The 15,771-nt window shown below is 60.4% G+C and overlaps 1 protein-coding gene across 2 annotated transcripts; it reads left to right on the forward strand.

The window, feature by feature from the left end:
• Positions 1–1,444: 1,444 nt before the first annotated feature.
• On the forward strand, positions 1,445–12,021 carry NTPCR (nucleoside-triphosphatase, cancer-related). Of its 2 annotated transcripts, none has more exons than XM_016163382.2 (5): positions 1,445–1,574; positions 4,396–4,558; positions 4,983–5,079; positions 10,895–11,104; positions 11,847–12,019. In XM_016163382.2, exons 1-5 carry the CDS (start codon positions 1,541–1,543, stop codon positions 11,913–11,915), a joined length of 573 nt encoding a protein of 190 aa, XP_016018868.2. In that variant the 5' UTR covers positions 1,445–1,540; the 3' UTR covers positions 11,916–12,019. The 2 variants fall into 2 exon arrangements, with proteins under 2 accessions (XP_016018868.2, XP_036091483.1); XM_036235590.1 differs by having other exon boundaries at positions 1,458–1,598; positions 11,847–12,021.
• Positions 12,022–15,771: the final 3,750 nt, after the last annotated feature.

Genomic DNA, 15,771 nt, shown 5'->3' on the forward strand with positions numbered 1-15,771 from the left:
CCCATAGAGGAAACTGCAAATCAATGAATGATCAATGAATGATCATAAAGTGAAGACATCTATTCAGTCGTGACCCAGAGAAATAGTGTCTAATGGAAAAAGAACCTCCAACCATGGAAGAATTGTCTTTTTGTTCTCTGAGACATGAATTCTCCACATCTGGACTGTGTCCCTTGAGTTACCTAAACTGCTGCCTGCCACTAGCTCCCAGAATTCCAGGTATAGCATCAAAAGAAAATAGTCCGACCTTTGGTGAGCCTTGCAAATATAAACTGCTTTTCAGTGATGGAAAACGTTACATTAATTAGCATTTTAATATGTTTTTGATAAAAATAAGAGTATACATACGACTATGTTTCCTTTCTTTTGGAAACTACGCCTGTGGGTTTATTGGGCCACAGCAGCTGTTAATTCTGGTTTGCATGGAGGTAACAGATAAACGCAGGTGGAAGGCCCCGCAGTACCAGCGAAGCAGCGTTAGAAACGTTGCTGACGGTGATAGCTACATGGTCAAGACCCAATATTTTTTAGATGATTCCTCTTTAAACAGCAAGACACGGAGGCCGTCTGACTGGTGTACATGGCAGGCTAAGGGGAGGCCTGGAGGTCCCACGTGGGCACAAACCAATTAAGCGGAGCTCTGCCTGAAATTGCTTTCTCGGCCAGGATGGAGAATGATTGATCACAAGTCAAACCTCACACGTGTTAGACAGAGAGGGTTTGCAGGTAAATCTGGCCCAAGGCCATGGTCACTTCATTTCGCTGGCTGAAGCACGTTGAACGGCTAAGTGAGGGGAAAGCCACTTAGCTGTCTGCACGGGGAGGTCTTCCCGCCGCGTCCACGCGCACGCTACAGAGCTGAGCGGGCGGAAGTCGCTGAACCCCGGGCTCTCGCCCCCGGAGGGCTTTGTTAATTGCTGGGGAGCTTTGCGCATAGAAAGATCTAAATGCTCTGGACTCGCCCAAGGCCCATCGCTCCAACTGTGGCGGTGGCGCGGGCGTCAGGCGGGGTCAATCAGGTCGTTCTGCTCCGCGGCCTCGGTCGACGACGCCGGGCTCACAGTCCGGCCCGCGGCAGAGCCTGCGCCCCCGCGGAGGGCTGCCGGGCCCCGCCCTGCTTCGGCGGGGCTGTCCCGCGGCCGGGGGTGGGGGAATCCGGCTCGCAGGTCCGGTCTCGGGACCGACCGCAGCCTCCCGTGGCTCAGCGCGGGCTCAGTAGCCGACATCCGCACGCACGTCTCCTCGCGAACTCCCCGCGGAGCGCCGCACCGAGGCGGGAGCGCCTGCGCGCGGCGACGGCGGGGCCGCCACGCCCCCATCACCGCCCGGGCCACGCCCCCAACACCGCCCGGGCCGACCGAGCCCGGCAGCCGACGGCGCATGCGCGGCCTGCGGCCCAGCGCTGAGGCGCACGCGCAGCCACGGGGGCGGGGCTTCCGGCCGGCCGGGCGGGGCCTGTGGCGTGCAGTGGGCGGGGCCTGGACCGTGACCCCGACCCCCACCCGGAGTCGCTTGGTGTCCGTAGCCGCGACCCCTGGGTATGGGCCGGCACGTGTTCCTGACGGGGCCTCCAGGTGACCTGCCGGAGTCCCCTTGGGGTGGGCGTGGGAATGCGGCCTCCACGTGACCAGCCGGCGGCCCGTCGGGGTGGCCGAGGGGTGGGCGTGGGGGCGCGCGGCCCGGGGCGGCGGGCCCCGGGGCTCCAGCCGCGGAAGCCTGGAACTTAAATCCCAGGCCGGGTGGTCTGCCGCCTGCGGACGCACCCTTGCCCAGAAAGCGGGGTTTCAGGGACCTGGGACAGGGGGCTTGGAAATGAAGCCCGCTGCCGTAAGGAGGGCAAGCTTGCGACGCGGGGACTTCCGGGGGTCTTTGCGGGCGCAGCAGACGGCCAGTCCCGCGGCAGCAGTCGCGACGGTGGCCTCGGGGGTGATGGGCACACACTGTGCTTCTGGAGGTCTGCTGCAGCCGTGATTGGCGGGAAGGGGGTCCAGTCTCTGGTGGGGTCACACTGCCGCTGGCGCGGTGGCTCTGGCCACCTTCGTACTGGAGGAAGTGGGAACGTCAGCTGAAGGGCGGTGGCACAGAAGGTGCAACCTTTATTCCCACCCAAGTTCACTGACCCCCAAATTCCCTCCACGCCTGAGGCTGCGAGTTGAGAAGCCTTGGTCACTGCGGGAACCCCCTCTGGGACCCCGTGTCTGTGCATGTCCCCTCCAACACCTGTCGTCGGGTGAATCCCTCAACCCTCTGGGCTGTGGAGTTTCACCTGTGAATGGGACAGTGTGAGGTCAAATGAGAGACTGGAGTTGGTGATGCTTTTAAAACCAAGGTGCTACCCAGGTATCTGGCATGACTGAAAGAAGAGGCAGGTGTGGGGTGGCCTCAGACAGGCTGGGAGAGAAAGGTGGGCTGAGAGTGAGTGGAGAAGTGATTTCTGCAGGCCCTTTGCAAGGTGGGTCTCAGGTATACCTTAACAGTGAGTTCAGATACCTAAGATTGTAACCCTGGGCCTAGAATTCTCTGCCACTTTATTTTAATGATTATGTTTAGTAGCAAAGGCTCCCCTTAATTTTGCAGACTTTGGAATTTTATTTTACCAAGCACTAGGGGAGCGGTGAGGAGGAGGGTAGTTTGAGGACATATCTATGTCTATCTATATCTATATCTTTATCTGTATCTATATATCTTCACTTGATGTAATTTACCTAACTTCCAATTTTACATATTTGACCCTTTTCACCCCATCTACCCTCCTCCCCAATAACCATTAGTCTAGTGTCCATGTCTCTGAGTCTCCGCTGAGAACTTTCTAATACCCAAGGGTACTCCCTAATACTGCAAAGGACCGGCTTCTGAGTCGATTGGCCGGTCCTTTATTTGAGATTTGGACTGCAGTTTTCCAGCAGGGCGGTCCCAAGACACCCATGTTTTCCGTAGCAGGTGACCTGTTACTGTGGCTGTTCCTGCCTGAGTCCTGGAGGCAGGTGGGGACCGAGGCCCCCAGGCCAGCGCTGGCTCTTCTTTCCGTTTCCTCCTTCATAAAGGTTTCCGGACGCATAGTGGAAAGACCCGAATCGTTCTGCGGCGTGGCCTCCTGTGCCCGCTCAGGCCCGCTCACCTGTTTCCGCCCGTTCTCCTGCTGCAGTATAACATGGTTTTGATTAGCTCCGTAGTCAGCGTTTGGTGTCAGAACCTATCATTTCTTTTCCTTTTATGCCCAACTTTTTCTCCTTAGGAATTCTTGTTTGTTTCCGTTAGCTTCTGTCGGCAGCTCGGTCCGCACTCTGCTCGCTGTCCGAGTCGCTGCATGTCCAGGCCCTGTATCTTCTCAGGTCGCTTTTTGTTACATTCGCTGTCGGTGCCTCACTGTGTCTCCTTGGCACCTGGCGTTTTCCCCGACTTCCAGCCGTCCCGCTGTGACCCAGCGTGGAGGGCTGCCTCTGGTCACCGGAGCCCACTCTGCCTGTGCGCAGGACAGGTCTGGCGGCCTCCAGCCCGTGCCAGATGGACGTAAACGCCCTGCTTGCTCACCCCGGGGGTGGGGTCCCTCTGAGCTGTGCGTGCAAAGTTGGCTCTTCCGATCCCCCAGGGGGGTTGAGCTCCAGGACCTGTGGTGACCATTCGCTTGATGACGCAGCTGCCACCCTCCCAGTGTGCCTTTGCCTCAGGGTCGGCTTTGTGGGAGAGTCGGAACCCAAATAGTGCTGGAGCTGTCTGACCTGCTCTTTGCATTGAAACTGCCCTTCAGAAAAGCCCCGGTTTACCTGAGCTCCCTCCCCTCCCCCCGCCGCCTGTCTGCGTGAAACAGCTTCGGGGACTTTCCTGAAGTAGCAGTAGCTGAGGGTCAGAGCTGGGCCAGCACCGCAACCCCTGCCCGGTTCGGGTCGGCTGTGCTGCTGTGGCCGCCCAGTCATCGGGGCTCCCCGAGCACCCTTGTGAGCATCCTCGAAATGAAACATCCGTTCTTAGGTAACGGTTTCCTCCTCCAAGTCTCACGCAAACGGTGGCATCGGGGACGTGACAGCAACGCACGAGGGCCCAGGCGCGCGCTCGCCACACGTCGGAGAACTGCGCGGGGCTCCGGGCCCAGCTGTGCCCCTCAGTGACTGCGGCTGGCATCAGCATCCCACTCAGTCGCTTCCGGGGTGGTGTGCGTGACGCAACTGATAATGTTTCAGAATTTAAAGTAAACTTTAAGGCACCACTTATATCTTTACAAAGCGTGTTTCTACTCGGCCTTAAGAGTTTCCACAGCCGGGGCGGTCGGGGTTACCTAGCGAGGGGGCCGTTCTCGAGGCCCCCGCAGCCGTCTCTCCCGCGGCCGCGGCCCTCGGAGTCGCGGGCGCCGTGCGGTCCTCGCGGGGAGCGCTCCCTCACGGGGTCTTCCTTTTTCAGGAGTTGGGAAAACAACGCTGATCCAGAAAGCCAGCGCGGCGTTGAAGTCCTCTGGTGTCCCTGTCGATGGATTTTACACGGAGGAGGTCAGACAGGGAGGAAGAAGAATAGGATTCGACGTCGTCACCTTGTCCGGCCTGCGGGGACCTTTATCCCGAGTTGGGTACTGAGGTTTCGCTTCTGGGTTTCATTCCCCGGTGCAGGGTCGAGCCGCGCGGGCTCTTCTGTCCCGAAGGGCCCTGGGCGCCTGGATTTCTCAGGGAAAGAAAACGGAGGCTGACACCTCCACGTGCAGACAGGAGAAGAGCCTCGCGTGTCGCACCGCGTGCCCCGCTGAGCGATGAGCTCATCTCTGCGGCTCATGGCCCGGCTTCTCGGGCTGCTTTTCAGAGATGGTCGGGGCGCCACCGCCCGGACCGCCGGGCAGGCACCCTGGGCACAGGGGAGAGCGCGGGTCCAGCTCAGCCTCGCACCCGCGCCCTGTGCGGGCGGCTTCACGGGCGGCTTAGCCAGGGGTTCAGGGGGGCAGCGGGAACCCCGAAGCCAGCGCGGGGCCGCTGAGCGCGCCTCACCGTCTCCTCCCCCAGGCCGGAGCCGCCGCCGGGAGGCCGGGGCTGCCGCGTGGGCCAGTACGTGGTGGACCTGACGTCCTTCGAGCAGCTGGCGCTCCCGGCGCTGAGCGACGTGAGTGTGTGGCTTCTGCCGCCTGGGCCCCCGTCCTTGGGGTGGCGTGGGGGTCGCCGGCCTGCAGCCGCGCAGCCTTTGCTGTGAAGGGGAGGGCGGCCTTGCACCTCATAGTTTAGACGTCTGCGAGTGACTGAGCCTTAACCCGGACACGCAACGCAGTCCGCTTCCCTCTGAACTCCGAGCGGATTCCTCGCCTCGTAGATGTGAAGTATCGCTGCCCAGCTGCCCCGTCCCCGAAGATAAGTCTTCCTGTATTTTCCCCTCGTTTATACTTGATCCAGTTTTCGCAGTGGAACAAGTAAGTGTTTAGGAAAACGTCATTATATGAACATAATGGTAAGCCCCGAACGCATCGCTGGATCGCCTGTTATTTCTTAAAAACAGCTTATTGAGAGAGAATTTGCATACCCTACAATTCACCCATTTAAAATGCAGAATTCCGTGTTTTTAGTATGTTCACAGGGCCGTGCTCCCCGTCATCGTACTCTAATTTGAGAACATTCCGTCTCCCCCAAGGAAACATACCCGCTAAGCAGGCTTCCTCGTTCCCGCCCCCACCCCGCCGCGGTCCCCGATAGCCGCTGCCCTACTCCCTCTGCCCGCAGGTTTGCCCGTTCTGGACGTTCTCTAAGTGGGGAGTCGCCCGACACGTGGTCTGGCCTGTTTCCCGTGGCGTGATGTTCTCGGGGCTCACCTGGGTCGTGGCACGCTTCAGAACCCCGTTGCTTTTTACAGCTCATCACACGGACACACCATCACCTGTTCATCGGTGGGCGGGCATTCGGATCGCTTCCACTCTGGGGCTTTTGTGATGATGCTGCCCTGAACACTTGTGTGCAAGGTTTTGGGGAGACACGTTTTCGGTTCCCTTGATACCCACCTAGGAGTGGAAATGCTGGGTCATTTGTTAATTCTATCCAGAACTTTTTGAGGAATTACCAGACCGTTTTCCAAACCGGCCACACTAGTTTATGTTCTTACCAGCAGTGGACATGGGTTCCGGTTTCTCCACACCTCTTTATCATCTGTCTTGTTAATTTCGCCCTTTCTAGTTGGTGTGAAACAGGATCACAGTGGTTTTGATTTGCATTTTCCTAATGGCTAGTGATGCCGAGAAATGTCTGTTCATTTCTCTTGCCCATGTTTTAATTGACTTAGTTGTCTTTTTATTACTGAGTTGTAAGATTTCTTTATGAGTTCTAGATACCAGCCTGTAGAGGGATATATGCTATGTGATTCGCAGGTATACTCTTTCGTTCTGTAATTGTCTTTACTTTCTTGATGGTGTCCTTTGAAGCACAAATGTTTTTAATTTCGAGAAATCCAGTTTATTATTCTTACGTTGTTTGTGCTTTTAGTGGTTTATCAGAGAAGGCTTTGCCTAACGTGATTTCGCAAGGTTTCTTCCTCTGTGATTTTTTAGTTTGTAGCTGTACTATAAATTAGGGCTGTGGTCTGCTTTGGATTAATTTGTGTGTGTGGTAGGAGGTATGGATCCAGATTTGTTCCTTTACATGTAAATATCCAGTCGTTCCAGCACCACGTATTGAAAAGATCATCGTTTCGTTTCGCTTCATTTCATCGTCTCGGCGTTCTTACTGAAACCATCGACCGTGAACGTGAGGATTAATTTTGGACTCGCGACTCTGTTCCGTCTGTCCTACGCCAGTCGCATCTTTTCTCATGTCAGTGCCATACTGCCTTGAGTGCCGGAGGTGGGGTTTTGGTGGGGATCGTATCGAGTCTGCAGGTCAGTTTAGGGAATATTGTCGTCTTAACAATATTAAATCTTTTGATCCAGGAACATGAGGTGTTTTGCTATTTACTTAGATCTTTAATTTATTTTCAACAATGTCGTTTTGTGATTTCCAGCATACAAGTCTTAACACTTCTTTTAAAAATATATATACAGACACATGTATATGTATTTATATTTCATATTTTTGATGGTATCGTAATTAGAATTGTTTTCATTGTTAATTTCATGTTTGGAATGTTCATTACTAATTTATAGAAATACAATTGATTTTTGTATATTGATCTTGTATCCTGCAAGCTTGCTAAACTTGTTTATTAGTTCTAATAATTTTTTAGGGAATTTCTTAGAATTTTCTATATACGAAATCATATTATCTGCAAATAGAGATACTTTTACTTCTTGCTTTCCACTTCGGATGCCTTTTATTTCATTTTCTTGCCAAATGCCCTGGCCAGACCCTCCAGTATAATGTTGAACACAAGTGTGGAGAGTGGGCATCCTTGTCTTGGTCCTGACCTTAGTCTTTCAGCACCAAGCGTAATGTCAACTTCGGGTTATTGGTCAATGGCTTTGCCGAGTTGAAGAAGTTCCTTTTTATTCCTAGTTTGCTTAGTATTTTACAATGAAGTGTTGAGTTTTGTCATTATGTGATTTTTTCCTTTATTATGTTAGTTCAGTGTATTATGTTTGTTGATTTTTTAATTGTTAAACCAATTTTGCTGTCTTGGGATAAATCTTCCTTGTTTGTAGTATACAATCCTTGTATGTTGCTGAATTCGGTTTGCTAGTTTTTTGTTTTGTTTTGTTTTTTATGAAGATTTCTGCATCTGCATTCATGAGTGGGGGAGGTGGTCTGTAGCTCTCCTTTCTTGTAACGTCTAGTTTTGGCATCAGCGTAATACTGGTCTCAGGATAAGGTGGAAAGTGTTCCTTCCTCTCTTAATTTTGGGAAGAGTTTGTATAGGGTTAGTATTTTTCTTTGAGCATTTGATAGACCTCACCAGTGAACACAGCGGGCCGGGGCTTCTCTTCGTGGGAAACTTTTTGATTACAAGCTCATTCTCTTTATTTGTTATACAGATGCTGATTTTTTATTTCTTGTTAAGTCTTTTAGTTATTTGTTCCTTTCATCTAAGTTATTTGTCGGTGTACAGTTGGTCAGTATTTTTCTATAATCCTTTTTATTTTGTAAGGTCTGACTTCTTCTGTTCTTTCATGCCTTTGTTTGTTTGTTTGTTTGTTTGGCGAAGCAACCCTTGTTTGGCCTCACAGACTGCAAGGACCTTGTCAGCTTACAATTCTTTATTATTATTTTAAAAAATTTTTTGTGTCTTCACTGCCTGAGCTTCCCAGGTGGTCTCCTATCCAAGTACTGACTAGTCCTGACCCTGCTTAGCTTCTGAGATCAGACAGGATGGGGCTTGTTCAGGGCTTGGCCATAGACACGTGACCAATTTTAATTATTTATTTAAGTCTTTGTTTTTCGGGCACTCCAGCCAAAGGCTCATCAATTTAGTTGATCTTTTCACAGAACCAGCTTTTGCTTTCGTTGATGATGTGGTACTTGTTTTTTGCATTTATTCATCACATATTTATCAAATCCTGGGTCGACAGTCATGAGCAAAACAGACGTGTTTTCTGCTCTCAGAAAGCTCTCGGTCCAGTGGGAAATGGGGAGGGTGCTGGGCACGGGGTCATGCCCGCTGGGAGGGACACACGGGCTCTGTGCGGGGGCGTGAAAGGGGCCGACTGGCCCGGGCCGGAGCTCTGAGGAGCGACATTTAAACAAATGAGAGGTGAGAAGATGCCATCGCCTCAGGGAGAGAATGTTGGGGGGTCTCGGGAGAATATTCAGGGTGACGGAGCAGACAGACACCTGGAGGCCCCGAGCTCTGAGGCAGGAAGGGGCGGGGCCTCGGGGACCCTGTTAAGGAGCGGGGTTTCGTTTAATCTGCTGTGGACGCAGGACTGGTTTACTTGCGTGGAAGTTTAATGGCACTGGCCTGTGTCAGGAGGCACTTATCAACCTTCTGGAAGTTTCGGTTGCCCCGTCCTTTAAGCCTGGGGTCCTTCCCATGGCCTGGACAGCCCTGTGCGGTCGGGCCTGTGCCTCCGGCGTCCCCAGCCCTGGCGGGCCTCGTCAGCGTGCCCCCCACGCATCCGGGGCCTCGGCCACCGGCGTCTTCATGTCTCTGCTTCTCTGCTTTTCTGTGACAGTCAGGGCTCAGCTAAGCTGCGGAGTGAAGGTGCCGAGAACCGTAGCTGTCGTCTGCGGAGGGCGGCCTCTCGTGTCACGGGGCCGGTGGTGGCCAATGCCCTGTCCCGCCACCAGTCTGTCACGAAGACCCACGAGCCCGGAAGTCCAGGCTGGGGGTGTCTGTGTGCCCCGAATGGGGGACCGGCCGTTGCACGGGCCCGCGCCCGCGGGGTTGTCTGTCTGCGCGCTCACGAGCAGGCGGCCGACGGCCGTTTCATTCCTCCCGCATTTGGCTTTTGTCTGTCAAGTCTGGACTCAGCAGTGACTCACTGCCTTCCCCCTCGTCCCCTCGCCCCGCCCGTGGAGGGGACAGTGGCCGCCCCAGCTCAGCCTGGCAGCGTCAGCCCGTTCCACGGGAAAGAGGAAAATGATGCACACCCCAGTAACCGCCGAAGGGTCAACACGAAGCGCCTCGCAGACGCGCAGCCAGATCGTCCCGGCCGCTCTCGGAGGACCGCAGGGGACCCCTCCGGGGCAGAGACGCGCGTTTGGGGGCGTCGGGCAGGAACCAGGGAGAGCGACGCTGCCCTGAGCCACCTGCGGTGGCCCCGTGTCCCCCCCTCCTGGCCCCGCGTCCCCCCCTCCTGGCCCCGCGCAGCTGGGGCCTCCCCCCCGGGATCCGCCCAGCTGCTGGGCGCAGTCACCACCCTCCGCGCACCGCGCCGTCCCTGGCCGCCACACGCACGCTGCCACCGGCCACGCGGCTTCGGTGTTTGCGACGCGAGCAGAGCAGCTGAGCCCCGCCGGCGCTCCGTTCCCGGGGCCCGAGCCGGTGGCGGGCTGTGCTCCGCGGTTCCGCCCGGCGCACGGTTTCCGGAGCGGCCGTTCGCACGCAGACCGGGGCGTCACGCAGCACTCGCCGCGGCTCCGTGGGTCCCGTCGCGTCCCTGCCTCGGAAGAGCCGTTGCGGGCCACACCAGCCTTCCCGGGGTGTGCTGCTTACCTGGTGCTTGTCTGTGACGGATCACCCCGAATCCAGTGGCTGAAACATGACCGTTTATCACCTCACGGGAATCCAGGAGTGGCCTGGCGGGGTGGGCAGGTGGGCGTATGTCCCCAGGCCACGTCCCGAGGCCCGGCTGGGGCAGGGGCCACTTCCACACTCGCTCTCCTGGTCACTGGGAGCCCATGACTCCTTTCCTCGTGGACCCCGCCATCGGCTCCTCAAATGTCCTCACGGCACGGCAGCCACGTCACCCAGAGCAAGGGACCTGGGCGAGGGGGAGAGACGGGTACTGAGAGAGGCCAAGACGGAGGCAGCTGGCCCTGGGTCTGACCTCTGTGACACGCGGTCACGCCCGTGCACCCCGGTGGTCAGGAGCTGGGCGTCATCCTTCAGACTCCCGGCCCCACACCTGTCCCCTGGGCTCCCGGGGAAGGGCCTGCCCCGGGCGAAGCCGCCGAGAGGGCACAGCCTGCTCGCTTTCTCTGTTAACCAAGACGCCTCCTCTCAGAGTTTCACCCCCCCGCCCCCCTGCGCCTCCTGCAGTGACCTCCTCCAGGCACCCAGGGACCCAGTCGCCCCGAACCCCAGGGGGAGGCCAGTGTGGATGAGGCGGCTGGCCGTGCCCCCCGGACCTGTGGCGCCGGGCCCTGCGCACCGTCTGTGGGCGTCAGTACAAGCCTGGGGACGCTGGGACCGCCCCATCCAGTCCCCGTCGCCAGGAGACAGGCGGCTCAGGGAACTGTCCTGTGTCTGAGGCGCGGACGACGCCCTGCGGGGACTGGGGGGCAGGCCCCCCGGGCCCGCCGCTCCATGCGACCTTGGTGTCCCGGTTTGTCTTTGTCATCCTCAGGCCGGTTCCGGCGGTGGCCCGGGGCAGAGAGTGTGTGTCATCGACGAGATCGGGAAGATGGAGCTGTTCAGCCAGCCGTTCATCCAGGCCGTGCGTCAGGTGCTGTCCACGCCGGGGGCCGTGGTCCTCGGCACCATCCCAGTCGCCCGGGGGAAGCCGCTGGCCCTCGTGGAGGAGATTCGGAGCAGGAGTGACGTGACAGTGTTCGCCGTGAGTGCCGCGTCCCCTGCGCCCGCCAGCCCCGCGCTGGCCGCGTGGCTTCCCTCCTGCGAGAGGGTCGCTGGGTCTCACTTCCTGGGCCTTTGTGGGACGTGACGTGGCCCCCGGGCAGCACGGGCCTGCGGGGCAGCTGCCGGGCCGCACCGCTGCTCCGCCCCAGGGTCGGCCGGGCTGGGGGCACAGAGGCACGCAGGCGCCGGCTCCCGGTAGCGGCTTCCGCTGGGACCGACCCGCTTCGGGGAGAAGAGGCGGCGGCCGCCGTGGGGCCGGCGGGGGAGGGCGCTGGCCAGCAGCCCTCACGGCCACACAGAACAAAAGCCCAGTCCCTCAGCCGCACTGGCCACCCAGCAGCCGCGCGGACAGCGGGGCTGTGGAGCCTCGCCCGGCGGAGCGAGGCGTGCGGGCCCGGGCGGGCCTCCCCGTGAGGCCCCTAGCGAGCTCTCAGGTGGCCCTCGGGCCCCGTGGCAGCGCGGGAGGGGCGGGCCGGCCCCGGCACCTCGCTCCGGCCGTCCTTCTGCGGTCTGTCCGTGCGCACCCCTTCACTCCTGACCCAGCCTCCGGGCAGAGGCTGCTGGTGGGGCTCGCCCACCCCGCCATTTCCGGGGTGCTCTGGGTCACACTTGCTGTGCAGAATAGCCCCCCACAACCCTTGCTTCCCTCTCCGCACGTCACCTGTCACAGGACTGAGGAGAGGGAGGGACTCTGAAGCCCCCTCTGTCTCTTCTTCCCACAGGTCACCAGGGACAACAGAAGCCACCTCCTCCCGGACATCATGACCCGCGTGCGGAGCGGCGGGAAGTGAGGGTGGCGGGCGGCTCCGGGGAGCTCGCGGCGTCTGCCGGGGAAGCCCGCCGGCTGTTCCCGCACCCGCCTCGGGGCCCGGGGCCGGGGGCTGGGGCCTGGGGCCGGGGGCTGGGGGCCGGGGCTGGGGGCCGGGGGAGGCTCTGCGGCCGGCGACCCCCCCACCCCCGCGCCGTTCACGCCCAGCGGCCGTGTTTCCTCTTGTGTGCGATCTGGGCGAATAAGGAAACGAGGGACGGCGAGCAGCGCGTCGGGTGGGACTCGCCCCCACGGAGGTTCACGCGTGTGCCGGGCAAGTGGGGCCGGGTCACGGCCTCGCCGCCCTGGGGGCCGCGATCGTGGGGCCCCTCTGCAGCCGCAGTCTCATGCAGCTCGACGTGACAACAGTTGTTTGATTTTTAAAAGTTATTTCCGAAGAAAACCATTCGAGGACCCCCCCCCCCCTTTTGCTGTTTGTTCGCTTCCTGCTTAATGAATTAAAAACCGCCGACGGCTGCAGGCGTGTGAGTCCGTGTGGCGTGAACGGCCGGCGTGGCGATGGCCTTCGGCACGCGGCAGGCGCGGGCCTGGGCTGCTCTGCCACGGCCCCCCCCCAGCCTGTGCGCCTCGTTCCCCTTCCAGGGAAGGGGGGCCCGAGCGTCGTCACAGGAAGGCGATGGCCCGTCGTGGAAGGGAGCCCATCGGCCACCTGCGTGGTGCCCTGGACAGTCCCGGCCGGGTGTGGGGAGCCACACGGGGCCGCCCTCGGGCTGGCGGTGCTGGCCGGATTATCGGGTTCCGGCCATTTCTGGTGAAGACCCGCGAATCCCCGAGACTTCAGCAGCCGGTGTGGACGCCGGGCGCACCGTGCCTCGCCGACCTGCCGCCGGGAGCAGGCGGTGCAGGTCGCCGCGGACCCAGGCGACGGTGTGCCCCCGTCACGGGCCCGCGCCGTAGCCTGCGCCCTCTGCAGTGTGCTCCGGGTGTGCCAGAGGGAGTGCGGCCCACAGGCCTCCGGTGCGCGGAGGACGGCGTCACGGCCGCACGGTCCCGGCCCGGCCGGGTCCTTGAGGGCGGCACAGCTCACGCGGCGCGACAGGCTGGCTGTACCCTCGGCCGGGCTCCCGGGACAGGAGCACTGAACAGGGTGTGTCCTCGAGCCTCCGTGTGCCGGAAGGCCACCACAAGGCCCACACGAGCCCGCCCAGCCCTCTGGAGGGGGACGGAGGCAGCCAGCAATGTCACCTCCCTGCCCCCCGCACCCGCGTGGAGCGGTCCTGGGATGGCCCGCGCCTGCAGGGTGGGGGGCCCCGGGGCTCCAGGGCTCCAGGCCGCGTCTGCAGGGCAGGGGTTCCGGCCGCTGTGGGTAGAGACGGTGGCCACGGGTTCAAGCCCACACCTGTGGTTTCAAAGCCCTGTGTGGGCTTTCAGTCTTGTCCAGTGTGTTGCGTGCCCCCAGGTCTCAGAGGTGACATTTACCTGTGACACACGAGCTGCTGTCGATCGAGAGCGCTGAGTGTGGCTGCGGGCACCACATGGGCTGCGGGAAGGTCCTCGGTGGTGGTTCCTCGGGCACAGGGAGCATATGGGAAGATGTCAGACGCGTCCGTGTGTCTTAAGAAATGGCACTCGGCAGCAGGTGACGTGGTCTGAGTGTGTCCCCCAAGTTCACGTTGAGATGTCACCTCCAGTGCGACGGCCTTCGGCGGCAGTTGGGTGATTCGGATTAGTGCCCTTACTGTAGGGACCCCATCACCACGGACAGCGAGAGGACAGCCCCGTGAACCCGAGGTGGCCTCACCACACAGCGGCTCAGCCCCACTGTGACCTTGGATGGAGCGGCGGGTGGCGTCCAGAAGGTCCGCCGAGGCAGACTAGGTGCAGTCCACTCACTCACTGAGCACAAGCCAGGGCAGCCAGGGGGCCCGCACTCCGTGGTCACGTGGGTGCCCCAGCCGAGGGGGCCCTCGGGGGGTGCGGCGTCGGCAGGTGGAGCGGGAACTGTCGTACAAGGCCGACATGCCTACTGTTCAGACACGCCCAGACCCCTGGCAGATCTTAGTACGAGTGGGGACTTCGGGGCTGGTCCGGCTGGCGGCCACGTGGCCCGTAGGAGGGGTCAGCTGGGCAGAGCAAAGCCAAGCTGGGAACGGGGCCCGAACCCTCACTCTCCCCGTAGAGACTGGACAGCCAGCCGCTTAAGTTACAGAAACAGGACCCGGGCCTCGGCCGGGAGGGAGCGTGTGCAGGTGGCCGGGGAACCCTGGGCCCTTGCCCTGCCTGACCAGACGACCCCAGGAGAGATGCCAGTTCAGTGGCTCAGTCCATTCCCAGCCCTCGAATCAGGGGGGGTGGGGGCGGCGGCTGCCCGGAGGAAGGCCAGGCCTTGCCCCCCGTTTCTCTTCCATCCATCTTGGTGTTCACAGCAGGTCGGGTCTGGGAAGATGGTGGTGTGCGTGTGTGTGTGTGTGTGTGTGTGTGTTTGCACGCGTGTGTGCGCACGCAGGCTGATGGCAGATGCTTATGCTCCTGCAGCTCAGTGATTTGGGACAAAGCGGGAGTAGCCAGACTAGAGGGGGCTTGAGAGGAGGGGGCTCAGCAAACGGGCAGCAAGATGCTCGGCTCATGGGTAGAGAGAGGAGGGGTATCGAGCGAGTTTAGAAAACTCCTTGCCAGACCCAGACGCTTCTAACACCACGCAAGGTTTGGAATCGATGATGCCAGAAAGCGACGTGATTTGTATAGAACCCCGTGAAAAACACGTGAATGACTCCGGCAAGACACGTCGCCGTAGGAACAGCTTTTAAAAGGGGGCGGGTGACACAGAGCTCTCTGGTCGGCAGCTGACTGGCTGGAGACCAAGTCGCAGGCTCACGAGTTGTAAATATAAAAGGCGTTTTCTGCAATTAAGACAAAAATGCGACCCATCGGCAGCAGCCTGGAGGAACTGGAGTGGTCCGGCAGTGGCCTCACTGTGGTCCGCTCCACGGCCACCAGGCCGCCCCGCTGGACAGCGCCGCTCTGGTCTGGCGGCCCTCGCGGGCAGACCGCGAATCTCCTCCTCCCCCGCCCCACGTCCCCATGGCCCCACCAGGGACGCTCTTAGGACGCAGGGAGGTCGGGGACGCGGGGAGGTCGGGGACGCGGGGAGGACGGGGACGCGGGGAGGTCGGGGACGCGGGGAGGTCGGGGACGCGGGGAGGACGGGGACGCGGGGAGGTCGGGGACGCGGGGAGGTCGGGGACGCGGGGAGGACGGGGACGCACGGAGGTCGGGGAGGACGGGGAGGACGGGGAGGCGGGGAGGACGGGGAGGCGGGGAGGACGGGGAGGTCGGGGACGCGGGGAGGACGGGGACGCGGGGAGGACGGGGAGGTCGGGGAGGTCGGGGAGGCGGGGAGGACGGGGAGGCGGGGAGGACGGGGACGCGGGGAGGTCGGGGAGGCGGGGAGGACGGGGACGCGGGGAGGTCGGGGACGCGGGGAGGTCGGGGACGGGTGAGGAACACGGCCGGGGTCTCCCGCGGGAGGGGCGCTCCCCTGGCACTCACCCACTCCCCGAGCCTGTCCTTGCCCTACGGCGTGGCTCCCAGCTTGCTGTGGGACACAGTGGCTTTGTGCGCCTCTTCTGCATGCCGAGGAGTGGCCAGCTGTGGTCACGTTCCTTAGTAAATGCAGGAGACACCTGGCATGGGGCGGCCACACCCGTGGCCCTCGGGGCCGGCCAGAGGAACCGCTGGAGGAACCGAGCCGGTCGCCGCCGCCGAGGAGTGCAGTGAGGCCGCACCCGCTCCGCGCTGGGCTGAGGCCCGCGTGTGAACCAGATGCAGCCGAGTCTGCGTCTCTGGGGACTGCCGGACTGAGGAAGACGCCCCGTGTC

Source organism: Rousettus aegyptiacus, unplaced genomic scaffold (genome assembly GCF_014176215.1).
Source record: "Rousettus aegyptiacus isolate mRouAeg1 unplaced genomic scaffold, mRouAeg1.p scaffold_m13_p_18, whole genome shotgun sequence".
Taxonomy (NCBI): domain Eukaryota; kingdom Metazoa; phylum Chordata; class Mammalia; order Chiroptera; family Pteropodidae; genus Rousettus; species Rousettus aegyptiacus.